Source organism: Arvicanthis niloticus, chromosome 2 (genome assembly GCF_011762505.2).
Source record: "Arvicanthis niloticus isolate mArvNil1 chromosome 2, mArvNil1.pat.X, whole genome shotgun sequence".
Lineage (NCBI taxonomy): Eukaryota > Metazoa > Chordata > Mammalia > Rodentia > Muridae > Arvicanthis > Arvicanthis niloticus.
This window is the reverse complement of record NC_047659.1, coordinates 122,445,563-122,461,006: the sequence shown is the minus strand read 5'-3', so window position 1 is coordinate 122,461,006 and position 15,444 is coordinate 122,445,563. Positions and strand designations below refer to the sequence as shown.

The following is a 15,444-nucleotide window of genomic DNA, read 5'->3' as shown; positions in this document are numbered from 1 at the left end:
GAGGTGCAGGGCGTGGCGGGACTCTTTTTTTGTTTAAAGTTACCAAGTCAATAAGACGACAGTAAGTAACCCTATGGGTGAACAGAGGAATGGGTGTCATCAGAGCTGACGACCTGAAAGAGCCCAAGTAGACTCTTGGGGCTCCGTGGCCCATGGGGAGGCAGAGATCTCAGCACTGAGCTGGGCCAATGGTGAAATGACCACACCAGCCTCCAATTCCTCATTCATTCAAGTGTTCACATGGTGTGCCAGGTACTGTGCTGGGCCCTGGGGCTACCATGGTGAGCAAAGCTCTACCTGTATGCTGCTGACATTCTAGTGGAAGACACTAGATAAAAGAAGGGGTAAGAGAGTGGGACCATCTTGCCATCTGGCTGGGACTGGGGGTGGGGGGAGCAGTACATGCAAAGGCCGTGAGTTAGGGCATGATGCAGAGAATGGAGGCTGGACTCTCCCTGAGGGCGGGGAGCCGCCTGCATCCTCCTGATTGGTTGATGGCACCACAGGCCACTGTTTTCTAGTCCTTTGGTAACAAAGGAAACCCTTCGATATATAGTGGTCCAGATCCTCCCAGATGCATCTCTACCCCCATATCACCTCTACACCTTATGGCAACAGTGAGGTCTCTCTATGGAGGACACTGTCACTGGGCTAAACACCGTAGCCCAGATGCTCCTTACTCCACCCTCCCTAAAGCTGCCCCATTTATCAGAGAAGAAAACTGAGGCCTGTGCTTCAGGTTATAAGCAAAAGACAGGACTCAGATGTGAGCTCAGGCAGCCTGGCTGCAGACTCCACTCTTCTTTATTTACCCTTTGTGATCTAGAAATATGAAAGGCTCCTCTGACCCATGGGAGACGGCTGCTTCGAGGGGAAGAACGCCCCAGACTGACTTTCTAAAACCCCTTCCCAGTTGGAGTATAGATGGGAAAGTTATCTACTGACTTTTTTCCTAGTCACTGTTCCCTAAACAATATATCAGGCGCCTGACGTTTGCTTCAGATTCGACTTGAGTATTTTTAGTGGTGGTTCAAGGTATGTAGGCGTATTCTTGCGGGTTCTGTGTAAATAGTCCACCCCTTGGTTTAAAGGATTTGCCATGCATTTCAACATCCAGTGGCGTCCTGGAACCAACCCAACACTAAGGGACAACTAATTATTACTCTTGTTAATCACATGAAATGCTTTGTGCCCGTCTCCCCCTCCTCTACCCTTATCCCCTCCCCCTCCCCTCACCCCCATTTATAGGTCCGAGTGGACTCTGTCTGCAAGACTATCACGGGACAGCTGCTGGCATATGGGACCAAGAGGAGGAATAAGAATGCTCTCCCATGGTTGCTTGTGTCCATGCTGGCTGAACAGCCACTGCACTAGGGGATTTTTTTTTTCTTTCAGAGCCTCAGTTCCATCACATACGCAGCAAGGGCTGGGGCAGCCTGAACTACTCAACATATTTCATAGTGCAAATATTTCTTTATAATAAAAAACACAGACTCTAAAAACAGGTGTGGTGGTGCATGTCTACAATTAACACTCGAGAGGCTATGGCAGAAGGATTTTGATTCAAGACTAGCCTGGGCTAAATACTGAGACCCTGTCTCAACTTCGGTGCTTCCAAAACATACCCACCTCCAAAATTACATCAAAGTGAAAATGTTCAGTAATCTCAGTGGATTATGGACCTCACCAGGAACCTGTAAATGTCACAGTTCTCAGCAAGGGCCACAGACATACAACTTTGAATCCTAGCTGTCCCTGGGGATGCCATAGAGCAGCAATGTAAGTCATTAAAGGTCCTGAGACCCGATGGGGAAGGAGTCGGCCAAGCCAGCACAATGATGAGCAGCTGCACAGTAGGCAATCGCAAATCAGGAGGGCCAAGTGCAGTCCATGGAGTGCCTGCATGGGAGAGAGTGGGGAGCTGGCTAGCATTTCAGTCCCTGGGCTTCTCTGAGGTCAGGCATGGAGGTCACCTGTGTGCTTTTGAAGCCACTCACCATCTCCTGATTATGACAGGAATAGGTTTGAGAAGCACTTTGACTTTCCAAGGTCCACAGTCCAGGTCCTGAGAAAAGTCCACCTGTGTTAGAGTCCCACTATGTAGTGGGTGCTGGGGCTGGAAGATGCTGGAGTCCAGGAATCAGAGGCCAATGTATAACATAGCAGGATAGTCTCAGAAAAGAAAGAAAGGAAGAGAGAAAGAAAGAAAAGAAGAGAAAAGAAAAGAAAAAAAACCTAAACAAAAATAGGCCATTTCCAGGTAGGCTAGGAGAAGCAGAGGATAGATTCCCGGTGGTGCTGCTTGCTGAAGACTTCCTCCTCCCACAAAACCCTGGGCAGAGCACCACCGCTGCCTGGGAGTTCATCCTTGAGAGCTGGCCACCTAGAGCAGTGAAAGGAAAGGGCCTTGGGGTGGAGGAACTGGATAGAAAGTGAAAGTTGACCCATTTTCATCGTGTCTGAGCTCCATGCAGGCACCTGGTGATTCCCTGACCCACAGGTCCTGTGCACTCTCCCTAGCTTGTCACCTAAGGAAGATCATGACCATGAGAACTCTATGGCAGGAACTGGAGATCCTCTGTGTCTCTGGGACTGGTCGGTGGCACAGTTAGAGAGTAGAAGCTAGGAAGGATAGTGCTGGGAGATGGGGCAAGGTCCTTTTCAGCATCTCCTGGGTTAACAACATGACACAGCAGGACGGATCCGGTTTGCTGTAAGGTGCAGCAGAGTCCTAAAAAAGACCGGGCAGAGCAGGGTGTGAGCTCACAAAGACTCAGTGTCCTGCTGCAGCGTAGGCCCATGAGCTGTGATCTTGAGCCATCCATATGGCCTCAAGGCTGAGTGTAGTGTTCCCTGATCTATGTAAGGGCCCTTTCCACACATTCTTAACGTTAGCTAGCATTAGCCTGTGACCTCTCCATCCTCGGGGGGCCCTCTCTTCTCACCTCACAGAGAAACTAGAAAGCACCCCTTCTTGTAATTCTCACCCCCAAACTGGCCAACCTCAGCATCTTGGGAGCCTTCTTTCCGGGGACCTCCTACTGAGGCACTGCTCCCTTGCCCAGGCACCACAAACTTTCTGAATTAGCTGAATGGGGCCTTTAAATTCTCCCCTGAGCAACAAGCAGCCAGCTGCATGTCTGGCCTTTCCCACGGCCAAGACCATCTTCAGCTCCCCTCTTCTGACTCAGTGTCCCCGTTAGCTCCTCCCTCCTAGCCTCTTTAGTTTCCATGTCATCTGACTTCTGTCCCTCTTGGGAATGATGTCACTAGCTGGCAAGTTCAAAGGGCACCCTAGCCTTCACCAGTATGGTCCAGCATGTGGTGAGTCCATCTTACAAATGTTCACAGGCTCTCCAGAGGGTCCTCCCTAGTGATGAGGCGGTCATAACCTGCCTGTCTTCAGAGTCCTCCATGGCTGCCCCAGTGCTGTGGCCCCCTTCGCACCCCGGCCAGAGAGGCCACAGGAATTGCCCTCTCCTACACCTTATTGCTGGCCCTCTCTCCTCTCCAACTTTATTTCTTCCGCTTCTAAATGCTTCCTCTCTCTCATCTCACCATTAGAGTTTCCCACAGGATGTTCCCTCTGCCTGTATTGCTTCCTCCTTCCACCTTCCCCTCCCATCATCCTCTACTTAGTCATCTCCCCTGGAGACGCTTTCCTTGGTGTGCCCATTGACTTAATTCACTTACTAACTTTTATTATTATTATTATTATTATTATTATTATTATTATTCCAAACACTGCCCACTTCCCCATACACACACCCACAGTCTCTACCCCCTCTCCTTCTCCTCTGAGAGGGTGGACCCTTCCTGGGTATCCCAAAGGACCTGAAGGGGATAGGAATCCCACAGGAAAACCAACAGAGTCAACTTACTAACTTCTAACTCACTGCTTTCCCCATGATCCTACAGTGAGTCTGTCATCTCTTCCTGCCCCACTGTGGTCTGCCACTGGGTGACAACACTGAGCTCGGTGCCTTCCCTGCAGCTGGCATTTAGTAAGTGTTGAATGGGTGGTTGCAGAGCCTGTCCCTTAAACTTTGCACACTGCTGTTCACAGCAGTGTTCTGGAAGCATCCTAGGTGTCACCTTGCCCCATCCACCAGGACACACATGACCTTGACTTCAACCTCACTCCCACCCACCACTGCCCCAGCACCCAAGGATAAAGCTTGACTTTGAAGGACACTCAGGATCTGCCTCTACCTCTTCTTAATCTCTCTTCTCCTCTCCCCACCACATGGATTCCATAACTGCACATTTCCCTGCTTCCTATAATGTATCTGTAACCCCAAAACCAACACATGCATTGCAAGCAGAAGGCACAGATATCAGATGGGACCAGGACTGGAGGAGTTGGGAAGGAATTAATGAAGAGAATAGTGTCTAGTGCTGCTGTGGGGGATCAGGGTGATGACAGGCCTACAGAGTGAGTTCCAGGACAACCAGGCTACACAGAGAAGCCCTATTTCAGAAAGAAAGAAAGAAAGAAAGAAAGAAAGAAAGAAAGAAAGAAAGAAAGAAAGAAAGAAAGAAAGAGAAAGAGAGAAAGAAAGAAAGGAGACCTTACTTTAGCTCTCATAGTACAAAGAAGCATGTATTGTAAGGCCACATTTTAAATCAACCTTTCTCTCTCTCTCTCTCTCTCTCTCTCTCTCTCTCTCTCTCTCTCTCTCGGGTGTGTGTGTGTGTGTGTGTGTGTGTGTGTGTGTGTGTGTGTAGTGCTGGCTATAGTTTCTGATACAGGAAAACATATCATACCTCACTGGAAGAATGTCTACTAATTGGCTTTTGCAGGAGTTAACACCAGTTAATGAAGCCACCGTTTATCTGCAGCAGTGTTCTAGAGAGAACAGAGATGGAGTGAATGATGGGGTTGGTGAAAACGGTGTGACCAGAACTCCGAGCTCCACAGGAACCTGACAGACTCTGTACAACCAAATAACCCTGTTAAGAGAACCAGCTATGCACACACCCTCAGACTCACATGCCCAGGTATGCACACACCCTCAGACTCACATGCCCAGCTGGTCCAGGCCCAGGCTGCTTACTGTTCCCTGAATGCACCTCATCCTTCCACAACCAGCAGGACTCTGTCAGGGCTGGTCCAGGAACATCACTGTACCTCACAACCTTCCACACACTCTTGAAGTACAGCTTGGTTTGCCTAACAGATGCTGGCTGAGCACCCTCTGTGTGCCAGGCACTGCCCCATCACTGGGGCCACAGCTGTGGATAACACAAGGGTTACTCTCGTCACCCACCAGCACCCTCTGCCCTGAACCCACAGTGCCTTTGAGACGGGCTGTCCTCCCTACAATGGATGCATATGACAAGCAGGCTGTAGCTCTGTGCCCGTATCTGTGCTGGGTGCTTTATGCATATATGGGGCCCGCTTAAGAAAATTCCCAGCGCTATCGTCTGTGATGATTGGAGCTGGGAGCATCACCTCTGTCCATCCTGGCAATCAGGAGAGATGAAGCCTCGTGGTTCTATATACAACAAAACTCCACCATTTTATATCCCATCATCTTTTTTTAAAGTCAAGAAGTCTTTATTCTCATCCAGAATGGATATGCAAAGCACTGAACAGGACGATCTAGGGATTAGCAGTCACCTGTCTTCAGTTCATCTACACTCAACACCTCATTATTTACTGTTGCACAAGGGGCCCCTTGAGAATAAGGATTGGAGAGATGGCTCAGGGGTTAAGAGCACTGGCTGCTCTTCCAGAGGTCCTGAGTTCGATTCCCAGCAACCACATGGTGGCTCACAACCATCTGTAATGGGATCTGATGTCCTCTTCTGGTGTGTCTGAAGACAGCGACAGTGTACTCATATAAATAAAATAAATAAATAAATCTTGAGAGAAGAGAGAGAGAGAGAGAGAGAGAGAGAGAGAGAGAGAGAGAGAGAGAATGAATATAAGGATTGTTCCATTGTGGGCCGAATCTAATTCCCAGCTCCCAGCTCTGGTTAGAATACAATAAGGGCTGAAAGAATACAGGATGTCAGAAGGGATGGAAGAGAGAAAGGGGAGAGATAGGACATATGATGTCACAGCCCCAGCTCCATTCAGGCCATTCCCCTGAGAGTCTCCTACTCACCTTCAGGCCCTGGCTGTACACGAGGGCAAGCACCTGGAAGTCTAGAGGAACCCTCCATCTGGAAGACCCGGCTCCTCTGTGCCCTCAACCAGAGTATGGACTTCCTGACATTCGCGAGTACAGCCACCCAGACATCACTCAGGTACCCACAGCCCTGCCTTGAACTCGCAATGGGTAAACATTTGAAAAGAAGGAAACTAGGTTTGTCTGAGGACAGGCTGTGGACTGTGGTCACTCTCTCTGGCGTCATATCTTCTCTTGGGACCCATCCTTGCTTGATACAGTTACCGAGCTTCAGGCTCTCTGTGATGAGGAGAGCATTTGCGAGGAGCCCCTGAGGGAAGTGAGCGGGCCAGCCTACAGGACAGACCAGGTCAGCCTGGCCAGCTCAGGCACATCTCAGTCCCGCCTAAGATCAGCCCCGCCCTCTCTAGCATCACCTCACCCCCACCTGCCTCTTGTGCCCTGTGTTCCCGATCTCCTGCCCTGGCCACTTTCATCCTTCCCCCCCCCCCCATCAGCCTCACTCTGTCTGCCTCCATTACCTGTCCTGCCTTCAGTGCCATCATTCTGTCTGCCCCAAGACTCTCATCTCCACACCCACACCTCCCCTGTTGCTCACAGCCCATCCCTCTGCCCCACTTGCCCTTCCATATCTAGCTCTTTCACTGGTCCCCTCCATGCCTGCTTGCCTCCCCTTTCCTGTCTACTTACCTGTTGTCCCTGTGAACGGCTCTCCATCATCTGTGGCTCACTGCCAAGTCCTCATCTCCCATGCCCCTGGTGCTCTCTCAGCATCCAGTCTACCTGTGACCCCAGCTCTGCCATCCTCCAGACCCTTCCCTCCAGTGCTCCTCTCCCCAGCATCGGAATCTATGCCCGCCAACGCCCTCATTGACTCTTACAGGTTCCATTAGCCCTAGCTGGCCCTCCGATTCCCCAGTGCTCTCTCTGCTCAGGTGGAAAGAGCCTGGCAGCTCCTCCTGACCTTGGTCTCCTCTTCCATCTTCATAGTTGGCCCTCTCTGATGCTCAAAATAGCTTGAGATTAGCCACAAAAGAAAAGGGCAAGGAGTGGCCCATCAGGCCAGAAATCTCCTGTATCCCAAGCCCTTTGCCTGACCACCATACGGGCTGGATCTCTTCACCCATTCCTCTCTCCTCTCTGGCCTAGATCTAAGATTTGATGTGCCCAGATGAAGTGGGTTCTGACTGTTTACCCTTCATCCCAGGGAGCAGACACAAAACTCCAGATACTCTTAGAGCCCAGTGACCTCATAGGACTTTAGAAACCCTGGTAAGGACTCTAAAGGCCCTCCCATCTGACCAGCTGTGGAACTGGAGGAGACCCAGGGGTGGGAACAGCTACCCTGCACCTCTTAGCAAAAGCACCCAGTCCTGGAGGCAAAAAGTCACAAAGCTTATGTCGGAGGCCCTGACTGACGGCAAGTGCCCACCTAAGCCTTCTCACAGCTCCTCATGTAAGACACAACGTTATCTCACTTTGCAATCAGACACCTCACACAGTGGTAATCTGTGCTCCTCACCTTGCCTGAGCTCAGCAGCTTGTTACTAGCAGGTGGCCGCTGTCCAGAAGCTGAGGAGGACAGGTTCTGTGAGCCTGGTGCAGGAGCCCAGACCTTAACCTGAACTTTCAGCGCCATTCCTGATAGAAGAGAGCTGCCGAGCTGTTGGCCTTGTGACGGTGTCTGCTACCATTAAAACCTCTGCTGGTGGGGCTGCAGAGATGGCTCCGCCATAGAGAGCACTTTTGGCTCTTCCAAAGGATGGGAGCTTGGTTTCTAACATCCATGTCTGGGGGCTGACTCACACTCACTTGTGACTTTAGTTCCAGGGCATCTAATGGGCTCTTCTGGCCTCCATGGGTACCTGCACAGATTCGACACACACATATGCACTTAAATGAACATAAATCTTTTTTTAAAAACAGCTCTACCTGAAGAAGCAGCTCCCAGACCCAGACCCCAAATCATACACCCCAATGTCCTTGGTACTAAACTAGAGGAGTTTCTTTGGTTTGGTTTTTTTTTTTTTTTTTTTTTAATTTGTTTTGTTTTGGGATAGAGTCTGCTACAGCCCATTCTGGCCTGAACTGGCTATGTAGCAGAATCTTGAACTTCTGATCCTCTTGCCTCTACTCCCCCCACCCCCGCCCCAACCCCCCATGTACTGGAATTACAACTACACACTGTCATGCCTGGTTTTTGTGAAGCTTACTTTGTTGTTTTTAATGATTTTATAGATGTTATAATTACATCATTTCCTCCTTCCCTTTCCTCCCCCCACACCCTCCCCTGTACCCTGCCTCTTACTCTCTCTCTCTCTCAAATTCACGGCCTCTTCCTTCTTTGTTGTTGTTGATGGTGGTGGTAGCGGTGATGGTGTGTGTGTGTTCCTAAACACGTAAGGACAGCCTGTCCAGTCTGTACAGTGTACACTTGTATATATACATTTTCAGGACTTACCATTTGCTGTTGCATAATTACTTTGTGTGATCTTTCCTGAGAAGACTATTTATCCAGCCATCCGTATTCTTTAGCTGCCTGCAGCTTTTGTTAGGAGTTGAAGCCTCACCTGGTTGTATCCGGTGCTGTGGATGGAACCCAGATCCTCATACACACAAGAGGAGCGCTCACACTAGAGTACTGAGTGAGTCCTCAGACTACCAGAGTTTCTACAATGGGATCTATTATTCCTACTACCAGACTTATTTATCAGTGTTGATGATTGAGAGGAGAAAATGGCAAAAAAAATTCCCATGGTGGGACTCAGAGGACCTCTGTGTGCGTGCCACATTGCGTTGAGGGCAAAGGAGAGTGCTGGCATTGTGGATATCGGGAGGGCCTGGGGGGCTGGGGGGCGGAAGGTGCTCCTCCTTCCCCTGTCTCTCCTTCCCTGCAGACTGCTGGCGGCTTGTGCAGCTCCTGCACAGCGCTACGGTGATGCCGTGATGCGTGAAGCCACCTTGTGCTGGGCAGAAAGCTGCAGCGTGAACCTGGGGATGTGCAGGAGCCTCCACTGGTGGCCTGAGCAGCGTGACACCTGCTGTGTGCGCTATCTGGAGCCCAGCTTGCTGCTCTGGGTGGCGCCCAAGGGCGTGTTCACAAAGTGTCTGAGCTGAGTGTCCTGTTGGCACCCAACTGGAGAGCAAGCATACCTGCCAGCTGCTGGACATGCACTGCTTCTTCCAGGATAAGAGCCCACAGTGTGTCCCAGGGGACATGGGTACATCAGCCTGGGTGGGGGAGAGTACACACTTGTGATTGTGAGCCCAGGAGGGTAGCCTCAAAAATGAGCATCTCTTGGAAAGAAGATACCACACACAGGCACCAAAGATGAGAGAGAAAACAAAACAAACATGGTTATCAGGACTGGTGGTAGATTCCTTTTAGGCCCATGGGGGTATAGACAAGAACATCTTTGGTCCTTGGAGGTGAGACAAAAAAAAAAAAAAAAAAAAAAAAAAAAGGCACAGGACTTGGGCACATGTTTAAAGTGGGCCATCAGGGACAGTGGGCACAAGACAAGCATTAATGAATAGCAATGGGCAAGGGATGGGCACAAAGTCACAGAGTGATCACAGGGGGTAGGAGAGAAGGGACATAGGGACATACACACTGGAGCGTGGAGTAGACAGGCCTGGAGTACGCAGGGATAAAGACATGGAAATGGGCGTAGGGCACACTGGATGTGAGCACAAAATGGACACAAGGTGGGATGCAAAGCTCTTGGCCCTTCTCTGTCTCTGTGCCAGTGGAACTGCAGGCTGGCCTAAGAATGGCCACCCTGAGCCCGAGTATCAGTCTGTGCTGTGGTGAGGTGTATCCAGGTCCTCTAGACCAGCCAGAGAAGAGGTTCGCATGGCTCATGTCAATCACTCCCTCTTCTCCAACCCCTTCCAAATGGCCTTTCTCTGATCCTTCCTAGTCCCAGCTCCCCCTAGTCCCAGTTCCCCTCTTTCACAACTATCTGGTCTATGTGGTTCGAAGACAAGCATGTCTCCCACCCAGAATGTGGGAAGAGGGTTGCCTCATTGCCCGATGCTGCCTCAGGTGGAGCCAGTCTTTGCTCACCAGCTCCTCCTGCACTGGGAACTCCTGTACCTTGAGGCCTCACAAGATTCCCAGCCCAGCACCGCCAGCAGCATCCTCACCTTCCGACACAGCAGAATGAGCACCAAGATGGATGCTTCCTCTCTCACATCTACTAAAAGCAGTCCGCCATAGGGTTTAAACTTTATCCTCAACTCTGCCCTCCCTGAGCCACTGGAGATATCTAACCAGGTCACTAACGGGTGAAATCCAGAACAGCCCTGAGGACAGAGCCTTAGAATGCAGGAAGTACTGGAAGCAGGGCTTGGGAGTCAGCTGGAGCTTGACTTGGAGGCCCCTTAAATTTGAGGCAGATATAGGATAAAATCACTTGTCAGTGGGCCAACATGAGGACAGTTCATTCCTCAGAGCCAGCCTTACCTTGTCATAAAGCACTTCCAGTTGGCTTGGAAGCACTGCGTCCCAGTGATTAGACCCTAAGACCTGTTTAGAGGGGAGCCAACCTACAGCTGGGAGCCCTACCACCTGGGTGCTCTGGGTTTCAGGCCCTTTGTCCTACTTCTCACCTCTATTTCAGGGAACCTGGAGGGGGACCCAAAACAGAATCCTGGGCTTTGGGTACCAGCACCAATACCTGGAGGACTCTATCTTTGGAGAAACAAAGACTGCTCTAAGCCAGAGTGCAAGACCAGAGGCTACCTTCTCCCCATGGCCCACTGACCATCACCCACTTCTGAGGACAGAGAGGAGAACCTTCAACAAGCAGCCCATTGTCTCTGTCCTCCCCTTGCCTTGTGAGGAAGGTAACTTTTTTTTTTTCCTTTTCTGGACTTATTTATAGGATTCTTAAAATGCACATCCCTTCCTTCCTTCCTTCCTTCCTTCCTTCCTTCCTTCCTTCCTTCCTTCCTTCCTTCTTTTTTGTGCTGGGAATTAACCTCTCTCTGGGCCTTGTGCATGTTACTACTGAACCCCACCCCCAGCCAACAGACCACTCTATGGGGAGAAAACGGTATAATTTGACAAAGGACTGAATTCCTCCCCCCCCCCCCCCAGTCATTTCTGGAACGTTTATTGGTTTATTGAGTTGCTGCTATGTTCTAGTGCCCAGTGCTGGATATGGGGGACAAAGCAAAACATCGTGGTCTTTATGCTCTTGGGGTTCACAGCTTGTTTCCAGCTGGGGTCCTATGACTGCCCCCACTCCTGGCCCTCACAAATGAAGTGATGTTAAGGAGTTAAAAAATACCCGATTTTAAGACCAGGTTTATCATTCATTAACTGCTCGACCTTGGGAAGTTGTTTAACCTCCCTGAGGCTCAGAACCCTCCTCTGTTCAGAAGAAGCTGTGAAGATCTCTGCGGCAGTCTGGGTCTGAGGTGTGAGTGTGGATGGGGTGCGTGAGCTGGATAAGCCCACAACAGTAGACCACAGACTTGTGGGGGAGGGGCATGGAGAAAACACTTGATCCATTAACGTGGCTGACTTTGTCCTGGCCTCTGCTGTACCCCAGCCCCAGGCTGAGGTTGAGGGAGCATGAGTTCACAGGACTTCCAGCACCACCTCTGTGCTAGGCACAGGGCACCGGCTTCTAAGGGATTCTGTGGCGTCCTCACACCATGATTTCACGATCTTCTGGACATTGACATCTTAGTTCCATTTCAGAGAGGGAAGCTGAGGTCTATGTCCAGTTGGCCGTCCTCCCCACTTCGGTCACTAGAGGGCGCCAGGGTTCAGGGGAACTGGGTGGAACAACATCCTTATCGTACTGGTAGCCCTCCAAAGTCTACAGGCCAGTGCCCAGAGCTGAATGGTGTGTGGCCGGGAGGGCTCCATAGTGCGGGAAGGAGACAGCAGAGGAGGAGAGAAAAAGGCCAAAACCAGAATACTCGGAGAAGCCCCTGTGACTTTTCTCACTCCATAGGGACTCTGCTTAGATTCTCCCCTTCTCTCCCCTGCTCTAACTTGGGTCCTATCTAACTTGGGTCTCCAGTTCCTTCTGTCTGCAGGTTTCTTCATTTTTCCTTTGCTGTGGCTTGCACTCTGTCTGTATGCTAACTGTCTCTACATATCTGGTTCTAGCGTGCGTGTGTGTGTGTGTGTGTGTGTGTGTGTGTGTGTGTCTGTGTCTGTGTCTGTGTCTGTGTCTGTGTCTGTGTCTGTCTGTCTGTCTGCCTGCCTGCCGGCCTGCCTGCTTGCCTGCCCCAGTCTCACTCAGTTTCAGGGCCCATCCCTGCCCTTCCACCTCTTCACCCTGCAGCTGCTCACTGCTGGACTTTCTTACCCGCCTCCTTAGACTTGACAAGGGCGGTGAGAGAGGAGGGAAGGGCAGCGTGGTGGGCCCACCTCTTTTTGCCTTTCTAGGCTGGGAGGCTGGGCCAGTGGGTCCTTTAACAGCCTGGGCAGCCTGTGGAGATCGCCAGCTCTGAATGCTGGCTGGCTGTGCAGTCTCAGCAACAACAGCCAGCATGCAGCAGCAACCATCACCAGAACCCTTGGCTCCTTCTGCAGAGCCGACCAAGCCCCCTTACAGCTACATAGCCCTGATTGCCATGGCTATCCAGAGTTCACCGGGTCAGCGGGCCACCCTCAGTGGCATCTACCGCTACATCATGGGACGCTTTGCCTTTTACCGGCATAACCGGCCGGGCTGGCAAAACAGCATCCGCCATAACCTGTCTCTCAACGAGTGCTTCGTCAAGGTGCCTCGTGATGACCGCAAGCCAGGCAAGGGAAGCTACTGGACCCTGGATCCCGACTGCCACGACATGTTCCAGCATGGTAGCTTCCTCCGTCGCCGCAGACGCTTCACCAAGCGCACAGGTGCCCAGGGCACCAAGGGTCTTGTCAAGGCAGACCACAGACCCCTCAGAGCCACCAGCCCGGACCCAGGAGCCTCTAATACCACAACTGGCAGACTGTGCCCATTCCCACCAGAGGTGCCAAACCCCAAGGGCTTAAGCTTTGGGGGTCTTATGGGGTCTTTGCCAGCCAACATGTGTCAAACAACCAGTGATGGCAGGCCCCAGCTGCCCACTGGACCCAAAGAGATGTGCTCGGCAAAGTCTGGAGACCCAAAGGAGCTCTCTGAAGCCACCTCGCCCTCACCGTGCCCAGCATTTGGCTTTTCGTCTGCCTTTTCTGATGCTGAGAGTCTCGGCAAGGCCCCCACACCCGGTGTGGCTCCTGAGAGCATCGGGAACAGCTACCAGTGCCGGATGCAGACGATGAATTTCTGCATGGGAACTGACCCAGGCCTTGAACACCTCTTGGCCTCTGCAGTCCCCACCCCTGGACCCTCGACTCCTTCAGCCTCTCACCGGGCCCCATTGCCCCTGCCAGCTGACTCCAAGGAACCCTGGGTGGCTGCGAGCTTCCCTGTCCAGGGAGGTTCTGGCTATCCACTGGGATTACCCCCTTGTCTTTACCGGACACCGGGAATGTTCTTCTTCGAGTGATTGCTGGCAGCAGCCCCTTTGTAGGGCTTCTGTCACCTATTCCCTGGAGAGTCCAACTGGCTATACGACCTAGGCTACTCTGCAAGAACCCAGCCCTAGCAGGCCAAGGACTGTGAGGACCGGAAGGCAGAAGTGAGCAGTCAGCCAGGTCCCTGGGGGCCTCCTGACAAACTTGGGATGTGGGGAAATGGAACCCTCAAGATTTTCTCTGTGGTTCTCAAGGCTAATAAAGCCGGTGTGGTGATAAGTGTCTGCTTGCTGAATGGCTGGGGCTAAGGGCCAGGATGTTGGGTTCCGTGTGGGGCACTGTGGTGGAGTAGAGGTATGGGGGTGCAGCAGGAGTGGGGGACCCACCTGGAAAGATCCTGGTTGAGGCTTTCTCCTGCTGGGGACTTTCTTGGGGAGTTTCCCAGAAAGAGAAAGTAGGGCATGAGGGCAGGCAGAGGGAAATGCAGCCAAGATCCAGAGTATGGGAAAGCTGGGCTGGCCTGTGGGGTTGCTTTCCATCCTTAGTTGTAACTGGACACTGTATGGAACCTCAACATGTCCACTGCCATCCCCTCCGGGACTTTGTTTCTGTCATCTTGCCTGGGTTCTATAGAGTATCCACACTATTTACAGTGGTGGGAACTGAGGCTCAGAGGTCACCCAAGCTCCAGGGGTAAAGGAGGGGCAGAGAGTAAACGGTACCCAGGTCTATAAGGCTCTGATGAAAACAGAGAGGAGGCACAAAGTGGAGAGCTGGCCAAGGACAGCGTAGGACGGCCCCAGAGAAAGGAGGGCCTTTCCGATTACCAGAACTGGCAGGACACCCTTCACTCTCATGCAGACAAGGGATCCAAGGTTTAAAGGCAGCACTGGTCTTTATTTGAACTCACCACAGAAACAGGACCTCTCCTGGGTTCCTTGTGCCTGGGTTTCTGTGTCCCTGGGTCCCTGCGATCTCCTGGTGACTTTCTCTAGAATTGTATTACATTCATTTATGAGTGGGGGGGGGGGGGTCAGAGCCACCTTGTGGGAGTTCATGCTTTCCTTCCACCATGAGGGCTCTAGGGGTTGAACTCGGGGGCCTTTACTCATTAAGCTATCTCACCACCCCGCCTGTGACTCTTAAAGAACACATTTCTTTGAGGTTAGGGATAGGACTCATGGCTGCCTTGGGTACTGAGAAGAGACAACTGAGACTTCTCTTGGGTAGAATAGGATGCGTGGCAGTTTGCATAATACCCACCAGAGGAACAGACAGGAACCAGAGACCTCATTGTCGCCCCAGCACTGCAAGGAACAAAAGGAAAAGGCTTCCTGGATCTTAGTCTCATCTTCTGGGTTGTGGGTATGGGATGAGGCAGAGGAATCAGAGTGCTGGTGGACCCCCATTTTAGTCTTCTATCGAGAACCCAGAAGGCCTTATGTCTCATGAGGTGGCACCCAGTGGCTGTCCTTCTTTGGGCAGGTGGCTTAGTCTCCTCCATAAACCCTGGACAGCTTCTCTGACTTCAGCCTCTGTGACTCCCTCCTCCCTTCATAGGTCCCCTGAGGCTTTAGAGGAAGCATGCTGGCTGGCCTGACTGAACTGTCTGGTTCCCACAGACTTCAGAATCGAGGTGGAGGGGGACCTGAGAGCCCAAGCTTGCTGTGGCCAGAAGGCGGTGGGAAAATGCCTGGCCAGCTGGAGGAGGTGGACTCTCCCTCCTCCCCTTACACTTCCCTCTCCTCCTCTCTCATTTCCCCCTTCTTATCCTGCCTGCTGCACCCCAAGCAGCAAAACAGGGAGCTGCTGGGAGGGAATACAGCAGGGTCC

General features: G+C 51.8%; 1 protein-coding gene across 1 annotated transcript; it reads left to right on the top strand.

Moving 5' to 3' along the window:
* The first annotated feature begins 12,510 nt into the window (after nt 1-12,510).
* Foxs1 (forkhead box S1) lies at nt 12,511-13,890 on the top strand. The gene has a single exon (XM_034495469.2). It carries the CDS (start codon nt 12,615-12,617, stop codon nt 13,641-13,643), a length of 1,029 nt encoding a protein of 342 aa, XP_034351360.1. The 5' UTR covers nt 12,511-12,614; the 3' UTR covers nt 13,644-13,890.
* The last annotated feature ends 1,554 nt before the right edge of the window (nt 13,891-15,444 follow it).

Bases quoted from the DNA above. Each gene is read 5' to 3' on its own strand.
- Foxs1 (XM_034495469.2), top strand. From the start codon at position 12,615: ATGCTGGCTGGCTGTGCAGTCTCAGCAACAACAGCCAGCATGCAGCAG.